This window comes from Tamandua tetradactyla, chromosome 17 (assembly GCF_023851605.1).
Source record: "Tamandua tetradactyla isolate mTamTet1 chromosome 17, mTamTet1.pri, whole genome shotgun sequence".
Classification (NCBI taxonomy): Eukaryota; Metazoa; Chordata; class Mammalia; order Pilosa; family Myrmecophagidae; genus Tamandua; species Tamandua tetradactyla.
Window position 1 is genome coordinate 10,011,790 of NC_135343.1, and position 24,040 is coordinate 10,035,829.

The 24,040-nt window shown below is 36.5% G+C and overlaps 1 protein-coding gene across 4 annotated transcripts in view; it reads right to left on the reverse strand.

Annotated features, from left to right (window-relative positions):
* DHX57 (DExH-box helicase 57) overlaps positions 1–24,040 on the reverse strand; it is a 176,037-nt gene that overhangs the window by 59,935 nt on the left and 92,062 nt on the right. For all 4 annotated transcript variants that reach the window (XM_077134030.1, XM_077134032.1, XM_077134031.1 and 1 more), the window contains 7 exons: positions 22,941–23,119; positions 21,253–21,374; positions 19,052–19,247; positions 18,347–18,471; positions 15,010–15,143; positions 14,056–14,110; positions 4,508–4,713 (listed from right to left, as the gene is read on the reverse strand). In XM_077134030.1, coding sequence (XP_076990145.1) covers positions 4,508–4,713; positions 14,056–14,110; positions 15,010–15,143; positions 18,347–18,471; positions 19,052–19,247; positions 21,253–21,374; positions 22,941–23,119 — 1,017 coding nt within the window. The remainder of the gene's footprint in view (positions 1–4,507; positions 4,714–14,055; positions 14,111–15,009; positions 15,144–18,346; positions 18,472–19,051; positions 19,248–21,252; positions 21,375–22,940; positions 23,120–24,040) is intronic.

The following is a 24,040-nucleotide window of genomic DNA, read 5'->3' on the forward strand; positions in this document are numbered from 1 at the left end:
TTATATGGATTTACCATGTTTGTTCATCCATTCACCTACTGAAGAATATCTTGATTGCTTCCAACATTGGCCAATTACAAATAAAGCTGTTATAAGCATTAAAGAAAAAAAAAAGAAGAAGAAAGGGTGGGCCACAGTGGCTCAGCAGGTAGAGTTCTCACCTGCCACGCCAGAGACCCAGGTTCAATTCCCGGTGCCTGCCCATGCCGGGGGGGCAGGGGGGTCGGGGGTGGGAAGAAAGATCTCAAATTAGTAGTACCTAATGTCATCCCTAAAGGAATTAGAAAAAGAAGAGCGAACAAAACTGAAAATAATCAGAAGGAAGGAAATAGCAAATATTAAAGCTGAGATAAATGAAATAGAGAACTGAAAAACATCAGAGAATCAACAAAACCAAAAGTTGGTTCTTTGAAAAGACCAATAAAAATAAACACCTTTAGCCAGACTGACAAAGAAAGACAAAGAGAGGATTCAAATAATCAAACTCAGGAATAAAGAAGGGGCACTACTACCAACCTTCCAGAAATAAAAATAAGACAATACCATAAATAACCAACTGCATGCCATCATATTAGATAAAACTAGATGAAAAGGAAAAATTTCTAGAAATACACAAATTACCTAAACTTACTACATAAGAAATAGAAAATCTTCAATAAAATTAAAACAAGAGATTGATTCAGTAATCAAAAATCTCCCAAAACAGAAACGCCCAAGATTAGATGGCTTTCCTGCTGAATTCCACCATGTATTTAAAGAAGAATTAACACCAAACCTTTCCAAATTCTTTCAAAAAATAAAAGAGGGAACACTTTCTAATTCATTCTATGAGGCTAGCACTACTTCAATACCAAAGCCAGATAAAGACAGCAAAAGAAAAGAAAATTACAGACTAATATATTCCTTGTGCATATAGATGCAGTGGTTCTCAACAAAATATTGGCAAACCAAATCAGACAGTGAATTAAAAGGATTATATACTATGAACAAATGAGATTGATTCCAGGAATCCAGTATAAGAAAATCAATAATATATTATGTTAATAGATTGAAGGGGGTGGGGAGGGGAAACTTGATCACCTCAATGCAGAAAACGTGCTTGATAAAATTCAACATTCTTTAATGATCAAAACAGAAAACTGAGAAAACTCAGAAAACACCAAAAACTGAAGTTTAGGATTTCTATTTAGGAATAGAAGGAAACTTTCTCAAAATAATAATGGGCATTTATGAAAAAAGCATAACAAATATCACACTCACTGGTATAAGATCGAAAGCTTTCCCCCCAAGATCAGGAATGAGACACATGTGCCCACTGTCACCACTGTTATTCAACACTGTCCTGGAAGTTTTAGCGAGAACAATTAGGCAAGAAAAAGAAATATAAAGTATCCAAATTGGAATGGAAGAAGTAAAATTATTACTATTCGCAGATGACATAATCCTATATACAGAAAACCCCAAAGAATCCATGAGAAAGCTACTAGAACTAATAAGTGACTTCAGCAAAGTTGCAGATACTAGGTAAATATGCAAAAATCAGTTGTGTGTCTATACACCAGTAATGAACAATCTGAAAAGGAAATTAAGAAAACAATTACATTTACAATAGCATCTAAGAGATTAAAATATCTAGGAAGGAGGTGAAAGAAAACACAGACAACTACAAAACATTTGCTGAAAAGAAATTTTAAAAGACCTAAATAAATAGCAAAACATCCCATGTTCATGAATCTGAAGATTTAATATTGTTGAGATGTCGATACTACCTGAAGTGATCTACAAACTTAATTCAATTCCTATTCAAAATTCTAACATCCTTTTCTCAGAAATGGAAAAACTGATTCACACAGAATAATAAAGGGTTCTGAATAGGTAAAACAATCTTTAAAAACCAGAAAAATGTTGGAGGACCCACATTTCCTGATTTTAGAACTTCCTACAAAGTTACAGTAATTACAAACAGTTTGGTACTGGCATAAGTATAGACATATGCACCAATGGAATAGAACTGAGAGCCCAGAAATAAACTCTCCCATCAATGGCTAACTGATTTTCAACACAGGTAACAAGCCCATTCAATGGAGAAAGAATAGTCTCTTCAAAAATGGTGCTGTGACAACTAGAAATCCACATATGAAAGAATGAAAGTGGACCCCTACACTTCATCATATATAAAAATTAATTCAAAATGGATCTCTGACCTAAATTTAAGAGCTAATACTGTAATACTTTTGGAAGAAAACAGGGGAGTATCTTCAGCACCTTGTATTAGGCAATGGATTCTTAGATTTTACACCAAAAGCATCAGTAACAAAATAAAAAACAGATAAACTGGACTTCATCAAATTTAAAAATTTTTGTGCACCAAGGGACATTATAAGGAATGTGAAAGGATAACCTACAGAATGGGAGAAAATGTTTGGAAATAATAAATCTTGTTAGGATTTAATATCCAGAATACAACTGTCACAATTCAACAACAAAGTGACAAGCAAACAATTTAATTTGGGCAAAGGATTTGAATAGACATTTCTCCAAAGTAAATATATGAAGGGCCAATAAGCACATGAAAAGATGGTCAACATTATTAGCCATTAAGGAAATATAAATCAAAACTATGATGAGATACCACCGCACACTCACTAGGATGACTAATATTAGAAAACAAAAAAAAAAGTGTTATCAAGGATACAGAAATATAGGGACTTGTACATTGTTGGTGGGGATGTAAAAAGGGGAAGCCACTGTGGAACAGTATGGCAGTTCTTCAGAAAGTCAAACAAAGAATTATCCTATGGCCATGTAATCCCACTTCCAGGTATATATCCAAAAGAACTGTAGACAAGGACTGCAACAGAACCTGAATGCCAATGTTCACAGCAGCGATATTCACAATAGTTGAAAGGAAGCTACATAAATATTCATCAACAGAAGAATGGATAAACAAAATGTGTATAAATAAAATGGACTATTTTCAGCCATATTCATGCTACAACCTAGATGAAACTTGACATCATGTGGGGTGAATAAAGCCATAAGCATAAGGACAAATACTGTATGACTTCTTTTACATGAAATACTTAGAATAAGTAAATTCAGAGAGACAGAAAGCAGAGTAGTGGTTACCAGGGCCTAGGGGCTGGAGGATTAGGGAGTTATTGCTTAACGAGTATGAGTTTCTGTGCAGGATGTTTCACAGTGAACAAAAAAGTGTCTACAAAGGCCCCTTGGGGAAATAGCAGGAAAGGGAGAAAATTAAACTTCCCCATTTGGAGAACTGATATTCTTGCAAGCAGTGGGGACAACCAAATCAATAAGCCGGGCCCTCAATCTTGGGGTTTGTTCATATGAAACTTATCTCTGCAAAGGATAGACCAAGCCTACTTAAAATTAGGCCTAAGAGTCACCCCCAGAGAACCTCTTTTGTTGCTCTAGAACTAATACAAGGACTCTTGTATCAGTCCTTGTATTAGTGGACTAAAGATGTGGCCTCTCTCTCTCTCAGCCAACATGGCAAGCAAACTCACCGCCCTCCCCCTCTCCATGTGGGCCATAACTCCCAGGGTGTACACCTCCCTGGCAACATGGGACAGAAATCCTAGAATGAGCTGGAATTCAGCATCAAGGGATTGAGAAAGTCTTCTCCACTGAAAGGGGGAAGAGAGATACGAGACAAAAAAAGTGTAAGTGGCTGAGAGATTTCAAACAGAGTTGAGACATTATCCTGGAGGTTATTCCTACACATTATATAGATATCCCCTTTTTAGATTAAGGTGTATTAGGTTAGAGGGAAGTGCCTGAAACTGTAGAACCATGTCCCAATAGCCATGTTTCTTGAAGACGATTGTATAATGATATAGCTTTCACAATGTGACTGTGTGATTGTGAAAATCTTGTGTCTGATGCTCCTTTTATCTATGGTACGGACAGATGAATAAAATATATGGATTGAGAATAAATAAATAATAGGGGGAACAAAAAATAAATGGTTTCAAATAGACAATGGTGAAAGTTTCACAACATTGTCAATGTATTTAATGTCACAGAATCTCACACTTAAAAATGGTTAAAATTATTTTTATGTTATATATATTTTGCCACAATAAAAAATGAAAAAAATGCATGTAACAGAATAACAAAGCAAATGAAGCAAAATATTCACTAATGTGAGTTGGTATAAAGGGCTTATGTCCTGCAAACTCTTCTGAAAATTTAAAATTAAACTATAAGTCACAAAGCACTCATGTATACAATTTATATTTTACTCTCTCCCAATACTTCTAAATGACACATATTTTTTATAATAAAAAAAAACAGTCACTGGTAAACATAGCAACAATTATAATTTCAGTATGTGTTGAAAATGCTGTTTTTCCAAGCTTAAGGTTGGTTCTGATAAATTAAACACAAAGTAACCATGGAACAAGAGCCATATTCTTTCTTCTGAATTATGATTAGGAAAAAGACTAGAAATTTTTGGCATATGGAATAGGAAGCACATTACCTTTATAGCGGGCTAGAAGTTGTTTAAAATCTAACTGCTGATCTGGTACTGAATCCTTGACAGACTCCTGGTCCTGGAGGTGAAGAGAGAGCCTCAGATCTTCCTCCACTTCTTCAAATGCAGTTCTGCTGCGCCTTGCTTTAAGCTTCTCCTTTGAAATCTGTTTCATGGAGCGCATGTAAGGGCTCCCATCCTGTAACACATACCTGGGAAACAAGAACAAAGACTGTGTGTGCATGGGTGTGTATTACGGTCTTTTGGTGTGGAACAAAAGTATTCACTATTTTATCTGCTCATTCAGCAGAATGTCTGTTTTCTCTGCCTAACTCACAAGCTATTCTTCCACTGGAGTTCAGGGTTCTACTGGCTGCATTCTGTTTCTGGGATGTTTTTGGCTCTGTCCAGCTTATAAGGATAGGAAAACAAATAAGATTTTGGGGAAAAGTTTCACCAGGAAAAATGGCAAGGATATTCAAAAAATACATTCAGGGAGAGGCAAGTTTCCCAAGCCAAGGCGGCCGGCGCCCCTCTTTTGCAGGCGGCTTCGAGTCTCGGCTTCAAGTCCGCGGCTACGAGTCTCAGATCAGAGGGCTATCTAAAGTCTGGTCTGGCTAGTCTGACTGCGAGACTCGGCTGCGGTGAGATCCCCGAGCGGCGCGCGATTTCCCGATCAGCGGCAGCTGCGGCGGTCGGAACTACTCCCTCCCTCCTTCCCGGGCCGGCTGAGAGTCTCGGAGAGGCAAGTTTCCCAAGCCGAGGCGGCCGGCGCCCCTCTTTTGCGGGCGGCTTCGAGTCTCGGCTTCGAGTCCGCGGCTACGAGTCTCAGATCAGAGGGCTATCCAAGCCGCGGTGGCCCCCCCGCCCCCACGGGAGGCTTCCTGGTCTGGTGGGGAATCCCCCAGGCCCGCTGCGGCCAGCGACCAGCCACAGGGTCCTCTCAAGCCACGGCAGCTGACGCCCCCACCACGCGCGGCCCCTGAACCAACGGAGAGAATTGGATCGGAAAACCCCAGGCTGCAGAGATCAGTGACCAGGGGGGACCCATTCCAAACACTTGAGACAAACGTGTGCCACGTGCGCCACCTATTGGGCAAGATAAGAAAAACAGATCCCAGAGATTTCACAGAAAAATCTTACAACCTTGCTGGGTCTGACACCCAGAGAAATCTGAATAAATGCCCAGACGCCAGCAGCAGAAGATAACTGTCCACGCTCAAAAGACTGAGAATATGGCCCAGTCAAAGGAACAAACCAATAGTTCAAATGAGATACAGGAGCTGAGACAACTAATGCTGAATATACAAACAGAAATGGAAAACCTCTTCAAAAATGAAATGAGGGAGGACATGAAGAGGACATGGGCTGAACATAAAGAAGAAATAGAAAAATTGAAAAAACAAATCACAGAACTTATGGAAGTGAAGGATAAAGTAGCAAAGATGGAAAAAATAATGGATACCTACAATGATAGATTTAAAGAGACAGAAGATAGAATTAGTGATTTGGAGGATGGAACATCTGAATTCCAAAAAGAAACAGAAACTATCGGGAAAAGAATGGAAAAATTTGAACAGGGTATCAGGGAACTCAAGGACAATATGAACCGCACAAATATACGTGTTGTGGGTGTCCCAGAAGGAGAAGAGAAGGGAAAAGGAGGAGAAAAACTAATGGAAGAAATTATCACTGAAAATTTCCCAACTCTTATGAAAGACCTAAAATTACAGAACCAAGAAGTGCAGCGCACCCCAAAGAGAATAGACCCAAATAGGCGTTCTCCAAGACACTTACTAGTTAGAATGTCAGAGGTCAAAGAGAAAGAGACGATCTTGAAAGCAGCAAGAGAAAAACAATCTGTCACATACAAGGGAAACCCAATAAGACTATGTGTAGATTTCTCAGCAGAAACCATGGAAGCTAGAAGACAGTGGGATGATATATTTAAATTACTAAAAGAGAAAAACTGCCAACCAAGACTCCTATATCCAGCAAAATTGTGCTTCAAAAATGAGGGAGAAATTAAAACATTCTCAGACAAAAAGTCATTGAGAGAATTTGTGACCAAGAGACCAGCTCTGCAAGAAATACTAAAGGGAGCACAAGAGTCAGATATGAAAAGACAGAAGAGAGAGGTATGGAGAAGAGTGTAGAAAGAAGGAAAATCAGATATGATATATATAATACAAAAGGCAAAATGTTAGAGGAAAATATTATCCAAACAGTAATAACACTAAATGTCAATGGACTGAATTCCCCAATCAAAAGACATAGATTGGCAGAATGGATTAAAAAACAGGATCCTTCTATATGCTGTCTACAGGAAACACATCTTAGACCCAAAGATAAACATAGGTTGAAAGTGAAAGGTTGGGAAAAGATATTTCATGCAAATAACAACCAGAAAAGAGCAGGAGTGGCTATACTACTATCCAACAAATTAGACTTCAAATGTAAAACAGTGAAAAGAGACAAAGAAGGACACTATATACTAATAAAAGGAACAATTAAACAAGAAGACATAACAATCATAAATATTTACGCACCGAACCAGAATGCCCCAAAATACGTGAGGAATACACTGCAAACACTGAAAAGGGAAATAGACTCATATACTTGGAGACTTCAATTCACCACTCTCATCAATGGACAGAACATCTAGACAGAGGATCAATAAAGAAATAGAGAATCTGAATATTACTATAAATGAGCTAGACTTAACAGACATTTATAGGACATTCCATCCCACAACAGCAGGATACACCTTTTTCTCAAGTGCTCATGGATCATTCTCAAAGATAGACCATATGCTGGGTCACAAAGCAAGTCTTAACAAATTTAAAAAGATTGAAATCATACACAACACTTTCTCGGATCATAAAGGAATGAAGTTGGAAATCAATAATAGGCGGAGTGCCAGAAAATTCACAAATACGTGGAGGCTCAACAACACACTCCTAAACAACAACTGGGTCAAAGAAGAAATTGCTAGAGAAATTAGCAAATACCTCGAGGCGAATGAAAATGAAAACACAACATATCAAAACTTATGGGCCGCAGCAAAGGCAGTGCTAAGAGAGAAATTTATTGCTCTAAATGGCTATATCAGAAAAGAAGAAAAGGCAAAAATTCAGGAATTAACTATCCATTTGGAAGAACTGGAGAAAGAACAGCAAGCTAATCCCAAAGCAAGCAAAAGGAAAGAAATAACAAAGATTAGAGCACAAATAAATGAAATTGAAAACATGAAAACAATAGAGAAAATCAATAAGGCCAGAAGTTGGTTCTATGAGAAAATCAATAAGATTGATGGGCCCTTAGCAAGATTGACAAAAAGAAGAAGAGAGAGGATGCAAATAAATAAGATCAGAAATGAAGAGGAGACATAACTACTGACCTCACAGAAATAAAGGAGGTAATAACAGGATACTATGAACAACTTTACGCTAATAAATACAACAATTTAGATGAAATGGACAGGTTCCTGGAAAGGCATGAACAACCAACTTTGACTCAAGAAGACATAGATGACCTCAACAAACCAATCACAAGTAAAGAAATTGAATCAGTCATTCAAAAGCTTCCTAAAAAGAAAAGTCCAGGACCAGACGGCTTTACATGTGAATTCTATCAAACATTCCAGAAAGAATTAGTACCAACTCTCCTCAAACTCTTCAAAAAAATCGAAGTGGAGGGAAAACTACCTAATTCATTCTATGAAGCCAACATCACCCTCATACCAAAACCAGGCAAAGATATTACAAGAAAAGAAAACTACAGGCCGATCTCTCTAATGAATACAGATGCAAAAATCCTCAATAAAATCCTAGCAAATTGTATCCAACAACACATTAAAAGAATTATTCATCACGACCAAGTAGGATTCATCCCAGGTATGCAAGGATGGTTCAACATAAGAAAATCAATTAATGTAATACACCATATCAACAAATCAAAGCAGAAAAATCACATGATCATCTCAATTGATGCAGAGAAGGCATTTGACAAGATTCAACATCCTTTCCTGTTGAAAACACTTCAAACGATAGGAATACAAGGGAACTTTCTTAAAATGATAGAGGGAATATATGAAAAACCCACAGCTAATATCATCCTCAATGGGGAAAAATTGAAAACTTTCCCCCTAAGATCAGGAACAAGACAAGGATGTCCACTATCACCACTATTATTCAACATTGTGTTGGAGGTTCTAGCCAGAGCAATTAGACAAGAAAAAGAAATACAAGGCATCAAAATTGGAAAGGAAGAAGTAAAACTATCACTGTTTGCAGACGATATGATAGTATACGTCAAAAACCCGGAAAAATCCACAACAAAACTACTAGAGCTAATAAATGAGTACAGCAAAGTAGCAGGTTACAAGATCAACATTCAAAAATCTGTAGCATTTCTATACACTAGCAATGAACAAGCGGAGGGGGAAATCAAGAAACGAATCCCATTTACAATTGCAACTGAAAGAATAAAATACCTAGGAATAAATTTAACTAAAGAGACAAAAAACCTATATAAAGAAAACTACAAAAAACTGTTAAAAGAAATCACAGAAGACCTAAATAGATGGAAGGGCATACCGTGTTCATGGATTGGAAGACTAAATATAGTTAAGATGTCAATCCTACCTAAATTGATTTACAGATTCAATGCAATACCAATCAAAATCTCAACAACTTATTTTTCAGAAATAGAAACACCAATAAGCAAATTTATCTGGAAGGGCAGGGTGCCCCGAATTGCTAAAAACATCTTGAGGAAAAAAAACGAAGCTGGAGGTCTTGCGCTGCCAGACTTTAAGGCATAATATGAAGCCACAGTGGTCAAAACAGCATGGTATTGGCATAAAGATAGATATATCGACCAATGGAATCGAATAGAGTGCTCAGATATAGACCCTCTCATCTATGGACATTTGATCTTTGATAAGGCAGTCAAGCCAACTCACCTGGGACAGAACAGTCTCTTCAATAAATGGTGCCTAGAGAACTGGATATCCATATGTAAAAGAATGAAAGAAGACCCGTATCTCACACCTTATTCAAAAGTTAACTCAAAATGGATCAAAGACCTCAACATTAGGTCTAAGACCATAAAACAGTTAGAGGAAAATGTAGGGAGATATCTTATGAATCTTACAATTGGAGGCGATTTTATGGACCTTACACCTAAAGCAAGAGCACTGAAGAAGGAAATAAATAAATGGGAACTCCTCAAAATTAAACACTTTTGTGCATCAAAGAACTTCATCAAAAAAGCAGAAAGACAGCCTACACAATGGGAATCAACATTTGGAAACGACATATCAGATAAAGGTCTAGTATCTAGAATTTATAAAGAGATTGTTCAATTCAACAACAAAAAGACAGCCAACCCAATTACAAAATGGGAAAAAGACTTGAATAGACACCTCTCAGAGGAGGAAATACAAATGGCCAAAATGCACATGAAGAGATGCTCAATGTCCCTGGCCATTAGAGAAATGCAAATCAAAACCACAATGAGATATCATCTCACACCCACCAGAATGGCCATTATCAACAAAACAGAAAATGACAAGTGCTGAAGAGGATGCAGTGAAAGAGGCACACTTATCCACTGTTGGTGGGAATGTCAAATGGTGCAACCACTGTGGAAGGCAGTTTGGCGGTTCCTCAAAAAGCTGAATATAGAATTGCCATACGACCCAGCAATACCATTGCTGGGAATCTACTCAAAGGAATTAAGGGCAAAAACTCAAACGGACATTTGCACACCAATGTTTATAGCAGCGTTATTTACAATTGCAAAGAGATGGAAACAGCCAAAATGTCCATCAACAGACGAGTGGCTAAACAAACTGTGGTATATACACACGATGGAATATTATGCAGCTTTAAGGCAGGATAAACTTATGAAGCATGTAATAACATGGATGGACCTAGAGAACATTATGCTAAGTGAGTCTAGCCAAAAACTAAAAGACAAATACTGTATGGTCCCAATGATGTGAATCGACACTCGAGAATAAACTTGGAATATGTCATTGGTAACAGAGTTCAGCAGGAGTTAGAAACAGGGTAAGATAATGGGTAATTGGAGCTGATGGGATACAGACTGTGCAATAGGACTAGATACAAAAACTCAAAAATGGACAGCACAATAATACCTAATTGTAAAGTAACCATGTTAAAACACTGAATGAAGCTGCATCTGAGCTATAGGTTTTTGTTTTGTTTTGTTCTTACTATTATTACTTTTATTTTTTTTTCTCTATATTAACATTCTATATCTTTTTCGGTTATATAGCTAGTTCTTCTAAACCAATGCAAATGTAGTAAGAAACGATGATCATGCATCTATGTGATGATGTTAAGAATTATTGATTGCATATGTAGAATGGTATGATTTCTAAAAAAAAAAAAAAAAAAAAGTGGATTCTAGAAGAAAGTGACAAAAAAAAAATACATTCAGGTTGTAGTCTCAGTCGTCCCCACTTTATTTTCTTTATTGGTAATCTTATCCACTCCATCTATAATTCCTAGGTAGCTGACTACCCTTCGCTGCAACCATTTTAGACCCAAATTTCCAGATGTTAGCTAAATATCTCTATTAAACTGTCCTCAAAAGATTTTGAAACTTGGCTCTGATTGGAGTAGTGTTTGTTAATGATAATAGCAGATAACATGATAAAGTTGAAAGTAACTACACTTGTGATCAAAAGCTCTGGATTTGAGTTTTAAGTCTGCCTCTAAACTAACCTGCGCAGGACATTTAGCAAATCAATTTCAAAGGGGTTTATTTTTCACCTTTTGAGGGAATTCACCTAGGTGAGGTTTTGTTGTTTTTTTTTTTAACATTTTTTTATTCTAAATTTTCATGTTTAGACGAGGTGTTGACAATAAAGGATATGGGGATATAGTTAAGTGATAGTCTTCAAGAGGCTGGACCCTCTGGGCTTCGGGATTTATCTGGCCTAGGAACACTCTGGAGGTTACATGTTTCAAGAAAGTAAACTTAGTGAATGAAACTTTTACAGAGTCTCAGTTACAGCCCTAAGTGTTCTTAAGAGTTAACAGGAATAATGTTAGTTGGGGGTTGGCAAACCAAGACAATTAGCAGTATCTAGCTGAAGCTTGCATAAGAATAGCCTCCAGAATAGCCTTTCCACTCTATTTGAACTCCCTCAGTCACTGATGCTTTATTTTGTTACATTTCTTTCCCCCATTTTGGTCAAGAAGGCATTGTCAATTTCCTTGTGCCAGGGCTAGAATCAACCCTGGGAGTCATGTCCCACACTGTCAGGGAGATTTTCACCCCTAATGCCATGTCCCACATAGGGGGGAGGGTACTGATTTTCCTTGCAGAGTTGGGCTTAGAAAGAGAGAGGCCACATCTGAGCAACAAAAGAGGTTTCCTAGAAGGAATTCCAGGCCTCATTATAGGTAGTCTTAGCTTCTCCATTACAAAATAAGTTTCATATTTTCTTGGGAGGCCCCAATGTTTGCAAGGGTATCAGGGTTTTCCCAAATGGGGAAGTTTAATAGTTCCATATTTTTTTCCTTTGGTCCCTCAGAAGACTCTACCTATAACTTTTATTTATCAGTCCCCCATAGTCTGGGATGTATCCAGGTATTACATTAAGCTATACAGAATTACAAGTAGTCTGATACTGCTAAGCTTTGAGTGAGTGAAAGAATAAAGTAGAAAAGGAGGTTAAATGTAGGCTGATGATGTCGGCCATTAGTATCCACAGACTGTGGCTAACAGGAAGTCAATGAAAAGTTTTTAAGAAGAGGAGTGACATGATCAATTCTATGTTTCAAGATAATTCTGGGGGCAGAAGGTCTGAAAAGTGAAAAAATAAAGACAGGTAAACTAGTTGAAAGATGGTTTCCGCAGAGATTCATATTCAGTGGGAGTGGAATAGGTCCAGAAAATAATAGTTTTCATATGCTACCTAAATATTCTTATTGCACACTAAAACTGGAGAGTCACTGTTTGGGGGTTTTTAGTTTGAGAATATTGTACCATTAACTAAATATGGAATTAGGAGAGGGGCTTATTAAGGACAGAGGAATAGAGAGAAAAAAAAATCAGAGTTGAGTTTAAGATGCCAGACATTGGCCTCTCTCTCCAGCCAACAGGCCTCTCTCCAGCCAACACAACAAGCAAACTCACCACCCTCCCCGTCTACATGGGACATGACTTCCAGGGGTGTGGCCCTTCCTGGCAATGTGGCACAGAAATCCTAGAATGTGTTGGGACTCAGCATCAAGGGATTGAGAAAACCTTCTCTATCAAAAGGGGGAAGAGCGAAATGAGACAAAATAAAGTGTCAATGGCTGAGAGATTTCAATCAGAGTCGAGAGATTATGCTGGAGGTTATTCTTATGCATTAAACAGATATCACCTTGTTAGTCAAAATGTAGAACTGTGTTCCAATAGTCATGTTTCTTGGAGATGACTGTATAATGAAACAGCTTTCACAATGTGACTGTGTGATTGTGAAAACATTGTGTCTGATGCTCCTTTAATCTACCTTAACAACAGACGAGTAAAACATATGGAATAAAAATAAATAATAGGGTAAACAAATGTTAAAATATATTTACATTGAAATGCTAGTGATCAATGAAAGGGAGGGGTAAGGGGTATGGTATGTATGAATTTTTTTCTGTTGTCTTTTTATTTCTTTTTCTGAATTGATGCAAATGTTCTAAGAAATGATCACGATGATGAACATGCAACCATGTGATGATATTGTAAATTACTGATTATATATGTAGAACAGAATTATATGTTAAGAATGTTTGTGTTTGTTTGTTGTTATATATTTTTTAAATTAAAAAATTAATAAAAAAAGATAACAGACATCAAGAGTATTTCATTCTGAAGCTCAGAGGTCAAGAATGAAGATGCTGATCTGGGAGTTCTTGGCACAGAGATGACAGCTGAAATCACGAGTCTAAGAAAGCCAAGGCACAATTTATAGTGAGAAGACACAATGTGAGAATAAAATCTTGGAGAATCATCAAGGTGAAAGAGTAGGAGGAGGAAGCAGGGCCACTCAAGGGGAGAGCTCTGTCTATATCCAATGAACACTGCCATTTTCTACCCAATACTGAAATGGTAGAAATAAACAATTTTTTTGCTGTGTGTTAGACACTTCACAAGTATTAAATTGCAAGTATTAATTCTAAGCACTTTACAATTATTAATTCATCCTTATAACAACCCTGTAAAGTAACTTCTATTAATATGCCCATTTTACATATGAGGAACTCAAGGCAAAGAGAGATTAAGCAACTTCCCAAAGTTACAGTTAGCAAGTAGAGGGATTTAAATCCTGGCAGTCTGTCTCCAGAGTCAATACACAATATTGCCTGGGACTTGCAAATAATTTGTATAATAAATATTTGCTGAACAAAAGGGGAAAAATGCTCAAATAGAAAAATTCTGAAGAAAGCTAACACATTTATTAGTATCCTAACCAAGGAAAAATTATAATTCTGCTTTCAAAGACTTCACTGAACATTAGTTAATGTCTTTCTTACCTTGTCACAGTAATTGCATCTTCCAGAAAAAATTGATCAACAGGAAATGTACGACCTAAAAAATGAGAAAATAAAATAGAAAGAGCCTCAGAATACCTCTTTAACTATCTGGAAACAGCGTATTTATGTAAAATTCGCTTAAAACAAAGCTGGATACAGTAAGATACTGCTTGGTGGCCTGAGAAGTATCAAAAAATATTGTTGATGATAAAAATTGGAAGAGACAGATTCTCATTAGCAAAAAAAAACAGACTATATAGATGGAATGTATGGATAGAGAATATGATAATTTGCCAATAAAACTTTTTTTCCCCTCTACCTTTATCTATAGCCCCTTTCTCATCTCACACTCCCATCTTCTCCCCAGGGGATCTTTACAGATTCAAACAATTATATTCTAGATCAAACGTATAGTTTCTTCTTTAAATCCACTGTCAACATTCTCTATAACTAGAACAAATAATACTACCAATCATCAATCAGTGCTTGCAAATTGTCCTTTTGGCACTCAACTGAAGAAGGATACATCAAAGATAAATTAATCCCACAATGAGACCATGAAAGACCAAAAGAAACTTAGCCTATCTAACTTCACTTTCTCTTATAGTGGAGCAAAATTCTGAAATTTAGCAGAATCCAGCAAGAACAAACAAGCCATATGCAGATAAAACTTCTCGTTATGACAGATTATCATAAACTGACATTCTGAAATTAAACAGAATACTAGAAATCCAAAATAACTAAGATTTAAAATAAATCACACACAAAATTAAAATCTGACAAGTGGCTATCAGGTTATCAATTACATTGGGTAGCTGTGATTTCATTTCTTATAAACTAATCATTTCTTTAAAAAAGAGGTATAAATACCTGTTAATATATATTGCAAATGAACTTTAAAATAATTGTATTTGCTTATTAGAGTAGTACATAGTTAATGATGAAGTTAATTACCTGGTATAGTAATAACTGGGCAGGAATTAAAATATTCTGAAAAGAGCTCAGCGTTTAAGGTTGCACTCATTAGAATAACTTGAAGGGTTGGCCTCTGTAACATAATGTCCTTCAACACTAGCAGTAAAAAGTCACTAGAGGAAATAAAAGAAACACTTGAGGATCAAACAAATTCAATACATGAAAATTAATAACTTTAGATATAGTTGAGCCAGTTATATGCAAGACCTAGAGTGAAAAAAAATGTTTTAACACTCATGGAAAGTATGTATCATGTTCCTGGATGTGAAATCTTAGTATTATACATATATCAATTCTCCTCCAAATAAACTATAAATTCAGTGCAATACCAGTCCAAATACCAACAAGATTTATCACTGAATTTGATAATTCCATTTCTTGGTCTTTATACACACAAAAAAGCATTTACAAATATTATCACTATAGCATAGTGCTTTTTGTAATAGCATAACAATGAAAACCACGTAATGTCCATCAATGGAGAAATGGTTAAATATATCAAACATTCTATGAAATAATATGAGGCAGAGAAAAGGAATAAGGTATAACTCTAGATATTGACACGAAATAACTCTATGAAATTGTTACTGAAAAAGAAACCAAGTTGTAGAATAATATGTATCATAGATGCCAATACTCTAACTGGTCTCCCTGCTTCAAAACCTTGCCTCTTTGCAATCTATTCTCAATACAGCAAACCAACATTCTGTTCACATGTAAATATAACTGTGCCACTCTTCTGCTCAAGATTCTTTAATGATTTCTCCATAAAGTCCTTACTAACAAAACCTTACATGACATGCCTGTAATCCCACTACTCATCTCCTATTTTTATTCCCTTATTCACTTGGCTCCAGCCAGTGTCCTCCTTGCTATCCTTGAGGCAAGCACCTCAAGTCCGTGGCACCTGCCATTAATCTGCCTGGAACAGGCTTCTCCCAGACATTCATTCACATAGGTAGGTCCCTCACTTCTTTCTAGTCTTTACTCAAAAGACTTTTCTCAGCAAGGCCACCCTACATAAAACTGCAAACACCCTCCTCCCTGGTACTTCATATCCCTCTTTCCCTGCTTTATCTTTTCCTCTCAGCACTTAATATATTCTGTATTTTATTTATCTATCTTGCTCATTGTTGGGCTCCTCCACCAGAATGTAAGCTCTACGAGTACAGAGATTTTGGTCTATTTTGTTCACTATTCCAGTTCACTATTTTGTTCTATTCACTATTTGTCTAGAACAATGCCTGGCATATAGTAAGTGGTCAAGAATATTCGTTGACTTACCAAATGAATGTATCATGTGTGTAAGAAAAAAAAGGGTCAGGAAAGAAAAGAACCCATTTCTATAAAGAAAATAAATGTCAACGTACAACAGGCCATATCACCAACCTGATGACTATAGTTACCTCTGGGGAGGAAACCAGGAATTGTTTGGAGTAAAAGGAGGATTTTCACATTATCTGTATTATTTTAATTTTTACTGAGAACATCTTCTTGTATTACTTATATAATTTCTGAGAAAGTGAACTGAAAAATACTTATGATAACAAATGAAATAAAGGCAATTAATTAATTAATAAACAAAGAACAACCTTTGTTCATTTTGCAAATTATCTCCCCAGGACAATTTACCAAAAATGGAATTACTCATGGCTTTATTCCAGAATTGATTTTATCTGCAGCAATTTTTTCTCTTTTTTTCTTTATTGGGTATTCATATATGTCCTGTCTTTTCACCTTTTAATTTATATTTTCTGTATATAATATTCTCCCAGTTTTAATTGTAAAATCAAGTCCTCTTTAAATTTTATATTGTATATATGCTACCAGAATTTAAAAAAAAAGACAACCCAAAGAACTGCACAACACAAAGACGGAGCCCCAAGGTAAACTATCGACTTTAATTAATGATATAACTAGATTAATATTAGTTTACCATTGTAACCAAAGTAACATACTAATGCAAAATATTAATAGGGGAACCTGTGTGTGTTGGGGCTGATATCTGGAGCTCTATACCTTCCACATGATTTTTCTATAAATCTGCAATGGCTCTAATAAAAAGTTTCTTTAATTTAATGAGCTAATTTACTTACATTTATGCCATTTTTGTTGTTGTTACTTCCTTAGGGAAAAGGGAAATAATCTAACAATAATAGTCAAATGTTTAGGTAATTTATAGTATGTCCATAGTTTAGAACTTCCCTATGCAATTATTTATAATTTCAAAGGTAGTTCATGCTATGATACTGACTATTAGATCAAAAGATAACTTTTGATCATCATAGCACACACACAGTTTACTTCCACTTTCTTTATTCTTCTCAAAATATTTAGAATAGTATAGTACTTTTGGGGAAACCTCAAAATTTCACAGGCCCTTCTTTCTTTTTCCCTTTATTTTACTGCTTTTAGGCATGACCCCAAGACAAACTATGATTAATGCCATGCACCTGGCCACTCCTTTCAAAAACAGTCGAGTAATCAGACTTTATGCCTCCACCCTTTAATGACTTCTCACTGCATTAATATCAAATCCAAATGCTTTATCATGCCTGTTATATAAGGCCCTGGAAGATTTGGCTCCTGTTTCTTCCTCTATCTGCCACATCCCTCCTCATTCACTACCCAGCAACTGCACTAGACTCACTATGCTCTTTCCCTGGCAGTTTTGTACCCACTGTCCTTGCCCCCATTTGTTACATGGGACTTCTTTTTTCATACTTCAGTTCTCAAATCTGGGTGTCTTCTCTTCAAGAGATATGCTATCTCACCATCTTAAGAGTCTCTCCGCTATTCTCTATCACAGTATCCTGTTTACTTCTTCATAGTACTTTATTCTATTTGTAGAATATGTGTTTTTCCTACTTGGCTGTACGCAATGAGGGGGAACCTATGTACTTGTTCACCACTGTATCCCCAGAAACTAGTATAACTTTGGAACTTAGTACAGCTCCGATAAATGTATGAATGACTGTCTGAATGAGCAAGGAAGGAAGCATCATGCTATTTAATCCATCAGCTACTACAGGCATTACATCTGTCACTCCTACCAAGTACAATGCCAAACTCAGCATGATGTCCAAGAGTGTTAAGTATCTCCTATTAGAGGATGTCCACATTTGTAGTGATGAATATGCTGCTTTCCTAGTATTTACAAACCCTGCAGAAAAGCAGTTCCTTTGCCCTAACCTAGGCCTTCCACAGACGGATTACCATTACTAGTATGTAGCCAAACTGGAAGCAGGGCAAAATTCTTTCAGCCATGTCTTCATTTTATGTATACAGGTATTCATTTGGAAAACTTTTGTTTTACCTTTCTTCTGTCCTCTCATGAACTTCATCAACAATAATATGGGTGATTCCTTGTAGAGTTGAATCTCCTTCTAGCCTTCTCAGCAGCACTCCTGTAGTGCAGTACAGTAGTCTGGTGGCTGAGGACTTGCATGTAACAGGACAATAGAAAGCATTCATGAAATTTTTGGAAAAAAGGAAATGCTCTACTGATGAGCTGTTTTGAATTGGAAGGAATAAAGAACATTGAAAATACCAGCAGTTCCATTTAATATGAAACCATACTAAATGCACAGTTTCTCATTGGCTACAAAAATAAAAGCTTTTCTGCTTCCTACCAAAAGTTTAAGACTCTCATAAGAAGCATTAAAAAATTATTATAAAGCATAAGAACAACAGCCAAGTGGTGAAATCAATTCTGAATTTGTCTGTTCTTTTTTTGATTAAGTGGATTAAGCCCCAGTTTCAAGAACAAAACAGCACTTAGCAGATCACTTCTGCCAACAAAGAATAAAAGGCCTTTATGGAGGAAATTAAGTACAATTAAATAAGAGCTTTTACGCCAAACTATTTCTAAAAGGACTGTGACCCTAATGAAAACAATCATTGATTTAAAATGACCTGAAAGTGTACTCCTCAAAATTCCTATGAATCTCTAGACCCCCAAGAACACTTTATATTGAAAACTGCATATTTCTGTTATAGGAAATAAGAAGAGAATACACACCTTGACACTTTCTAAACGGATCTGGTATCCCACAGTCAGACCCACTCTTTCTGCTCTTTCTTTGGCAACACGTTCAGCAACAGAGATTGCAGAGATTCGTCGGGGTTGGGTACAAATGATGTTAGCCACCTTCTCAGGTGGACCATTCAAAGAATCATCCAGAATAAACTGTGGGATCTGTGTGGTTTTCCCACATCTGTATTTCAAAACAAATTAAGTCCTAAAATGAGTTTTCAAGTGCTGTTTAACTAAAGACGTTATCACATGCAACAAGAACAGCGATGAAACTAATCACAATAAAATTTGTTCAGATTCATCTTCTAAAACTACCTACTGACTTATTACCTAGAGCTGAAAATCCCAGAAAACCGTACTCAAATCAACAGGAAAACCACATACTAGTTTAGTATAAGTATTACTGAAGAGACATCAGATTAAGGTTTATACATGCCAAGAGGAATGTAATGTCTCTAACATATGAATCCTAATGAAATAGGAATATTAGCTTATGATTATTAATATACTTTGTATTTTTCCCTTTTATATGTATTGATTTAACTATAAGCAGACTGAGGTTAAAAAGTGAAAAAATTGGGAGATTCAAGATTACTCCTATATCAGTGAGTCTGGATATAAATATAATTATTAAATTGAACACCCTTGAATTAAGAACTAAATTAAACCTGTAACTTGCCCCTGCTAAGTAGGTTCACATAACATATGGAGAGGGTGAAACAGGAAAAATAATATGCCTTACGGTGTTCTTAAAAGAACAAATAAAAGCTCTAAGGAAATGAGAAGATCAGAAGAAGAAAAGTTTTCAAGCTAAATATCCCAAAGTTATCTCTTTTTTTAAACTTTTTTTATTATATAATATAACATATATACCAAGCAAAGAAAGAAAAAAGCAGTTGCTGAAGCACTCTTCAACAAGTAGTTATAGGACAGATCCCAAAGTTTGTCACGGGGTACAATACCATTATCTCAGATTTTTCCTTCTAACTGCTCCAGAACATTGGAGGCTAGAAGGAATAAACATTTTTTTACCATCACAATCGACTTTTTTGTTTTTTTTGTGAAAAACAACATATATACAAAACAGCAATAAATTTCAAAGCACAGTGCAACAGATTTCAGAGTTTGGTATGGGTTACAATTCTATTTTAGGTTTTTATTCCTACCTGCTCTAAGATACTGGAGGCTAAAAGAAATATCAATATAATGTTTCAGCATTCATACTCGTTTGCTAAATCCTATCTTCTCTGCATAACTCTACAATCAACTCTGGTCTTTCTATCCCACTCTTTAGAGGTTTTCGGGCTATGCCTATTTTAACTTCTTCAGGTTGGAAGGGGGTGTCAATAATATGAGGTAGGGAGTTGAAACTATCTCATGTTCTGGACAGGCTGGGCCCTCTAGGTTTCAGGAATTATCTGGTTCAGGGACCCATATGGAGGCTGGAAAGTTACTCTAGTGCCTGGAACCCTTGTGGAATCTTACATATCGCTGTAGGTGCTCTTTAGGATTGGGTGGAATAGTTTTGGTTGGGGTTTGGCACGTTATGATAGGTAGCAATGTCTAACTGAAGCTTGCATAAGAGTGACCTCCAGAGTAGCCTCTTGACTCTATTTGAACTCTCTCAGCCACTGACCTTATTTGTTAAACTTCTTTCCCACCGTTTTGGTCAAATGGCATTGTTGATCCCATGATGTCAGAGCCAGACTCATCCCTGGGGGTCATCTTCCACGCCTCCAGGGTGAAACAACTTTCACCCTTGGATGTCATGTCCCACATAGCGGGGAGGGCAATGATTTCACTTACAGAGTTGGGCTTCGAGAGAGAGGCGCCACATCTGAGCAACAAAAGAGGTCCTCCAGCGGTGACTCTTAGGCATGCCTGTAGGTAGGGTAAGCTTCTCCACTACCTACATAAGCCCAAAGCTGGTCTTTAAATTTAGAAATGGGACTTGTTAAAAGTCCTTGGCTGGTGTCTCACCTTAAAACTGTTTCAAGGCAGAGTAAATTCCAAGATGGATTTCTGAGTTCAGTTTCATTTTTAATAATTGGCTCTACTGGCTACAAATGTTGCAATAATGGCTTTTGTGAAATATTATTTAGTGTCTAACAGGAAAATGCTTCAGTAACAACAGCTACTGGTTATTTACAGATGAAAGCTGAATTATAAATAAGTTACATTCTTACCCAGTCATACCACTTATGACAAGCACTTGGTGCTTGCTTAACAATTTAAGAATGGTTTCTCTTTCTTCCCAAGCAGGGAGTGATTGTCTTTCTTGCAGAATTGACTGGAACTGTCTGGAAGCCTAATAGAATCAAAGACAGTGCATCAGTTGGGTTGTTTTTTTCACCTTTCACAAAGCTCTGAATCTGGAATTCAACAGTCAGACCCACCCTTTCTGCTTTATTTTTTTTACATGGGCGGGCTCCAGGAATCGAACCTGGGTCTCTGGTATGGCAGGCAAGAATTCTGCCACTGAGCCATCACTGTACTGCCCTCTTTTTTTTAAACAACTTATTCAAACACAGAATGTAGAAAATTTGGGGGATTGGGTGAGATGACCTTAGTCAGAACTCTGTTGAGAACACTGGTCAGAATAAGCTGTGGAATCTGTGTGATTTTCCTACATCTGAATAAACTGAAAGATCTTATCAAAGAAACAAACTCCTCTTGCTTAGCAACCATACTGTTCTTCCTATTAAGAGCCTCTAAAGAAAACAGAACTTTCCGTGTTGATGGAAATATTCTGTATCTGCACTGTCCAATACAGCACCCCTGGGGATATAAGACTACTGAGTACTTGAAATATATCCAGTGAGATTAAATAACTGAATTTTAAATTTTATTTTTAATTAATTTAAACTTAAATAGCCACATGATGGATAGTGGCTACTATATAGGACAGCATAGTTCTACACAATATTGGATTTTTTACCTAAATTAATAAATAATAGAAAAACCACTTACTAGAGGGTTATTTTCAGGTGATTATATCTAAGTAACCTAGTCTGATATCTAGTGGCCAATGTTAAAAATACTGAATTGTACCTAAAACTATGAAAGCATTTTTCAACAACAAGAAATATATACTAGCATGTCATTTCCTGCATATAATTTTTACACATAAATTCATCATCTCTAAACACACCAATCAGATTTAATATGTAGTTTTTTATTTCTTCCATCTTTTTATTTATTGTGTAATTTTATATACATTTTGTTGTTCTACGGGTATTGCACTGAACATATGATAGTGTTATACTGTGTCAAAATTCAGAATCACAGAACATTAAAAATGGAAGGGCCTTGAGACAGCATCTAATTTAATTCCCAAAGTAGTTTAGCAACTCACCTTAGCTTTACATCCAGCTTTGCACTAATAATTCAGTTGGTCGGTTCTTTCAAAATAGTCTTCATATGAATGTTGTAAACAATGAGGGCTTTGGGAACAGAACCCTTGCATTGCCACTTACTAACTATGTGACCTTCGGTAAGTTATCCTCTCAGACTGTGAAATGAGGTAAGAGTCCCCCTTGATCCTTCTCCTTTTATATACTGATCTTGCTAATATAAATAACTATTAATTTTCCTTCCATGTATCAGATTGTCTATCATAGTAACAAAGCCCACATGATTCTGAGAATATTTGGGGTGTGTGTGTGTCTGTGTGAGATGTTCATCAGCTATTAGATTTTCTAAAACCACCTAGAACATGCACCCAAGTTTGCTGTGGCATGCAGAAACTTCGACCACTTAGAGCAAAAGAAAATCAAAAATATATAAGGGAGGGTAGTCAAAGCTTCCTAATTCCTAATCCTTTCACCCATACATTAGGGAAGCTAACACTAGCCATTTTCTCAGAACACCCTACCTGTTTTATTTGGAACTGCTTGCAGATTTTTGCATTTTCAGCATGTACTGATTTGGCCTGCCAGTCATATCTTTTGGAAATCTTTTTCTTAAGGTTCACATAGCTTTCATTTTCCACTATAACTGGTGCAGGACCTTCATCCTCATCTGCCTCTTCCTCAGGTTCTGATTCTTTTTCAACTTGAAGGGGATAAAAGGAAACATTTTCCATTTGGAGCCTTCTCTTTAGCAAAGGGGAAATCACTTTTCAACAAAGTAACAAAACAAAATCATAAAATGGAGAAAAGGTTTAAGCTTGAATAACGCATGTTCATTTCATTTCTAATACTACTACTTCTACTGCTAAAGAACTTACATGTAATAAATGGCTATCATTAAACAAAATTAAAGACAAAGAGGAAAATAATGGCATGCCTTGTTGTTAGTCCAGTAACTCTTTACATTCAGCGAATTTAAGTTTCAACTGCTTGCATGTGTCCCTAAAAGTCCATGACCCAAAACAAGCCCAATGTCCATCAAATGATGACTAGAATAACAAAATGTGGTTAATTAACAAAATAATATTTCATCTACATAATGAAATATTATTCAGTAATAAAGAACGAAGGATGTACTGACACAGGTTACGATGTGGATGAACCTAGAAACATTATGCTAATTGAAAGAAGGCAGTCACAACAAGCCACACACTGAAGTTCACAGACACAGAAAGTAGAACAGTGGTTGCCAGGGGCTGGGGAAAGGGAAAAAATGAGGATTGACTGCTAATGGGTATGGAGTTTCATTTAGGGGTGATGAAATATTCTGCAGTTATATAGTGGTGAAGGCTGCACAACTTTGTGAATATTCTAAAAACCACTGCAGTCTTTAAAAAGGTAATTTTATGAAATGTGAAAAATTATATCTAAATAAAGCCATTATTAAGAAAAAGTCCATGAAACATAATTTTCATTTCTCAAGGAACACATCTGAGTCTCGTGCTAGAAGCCGGCATTTGGAGTGAGTCAGGGGTCTCTCGAGGGAGACCAGCCAATCATCCAGCACTCATATCCCCATGCAGCTTTGTCATTCTCTACTTATTGACCTTTACTCAGGAACTCC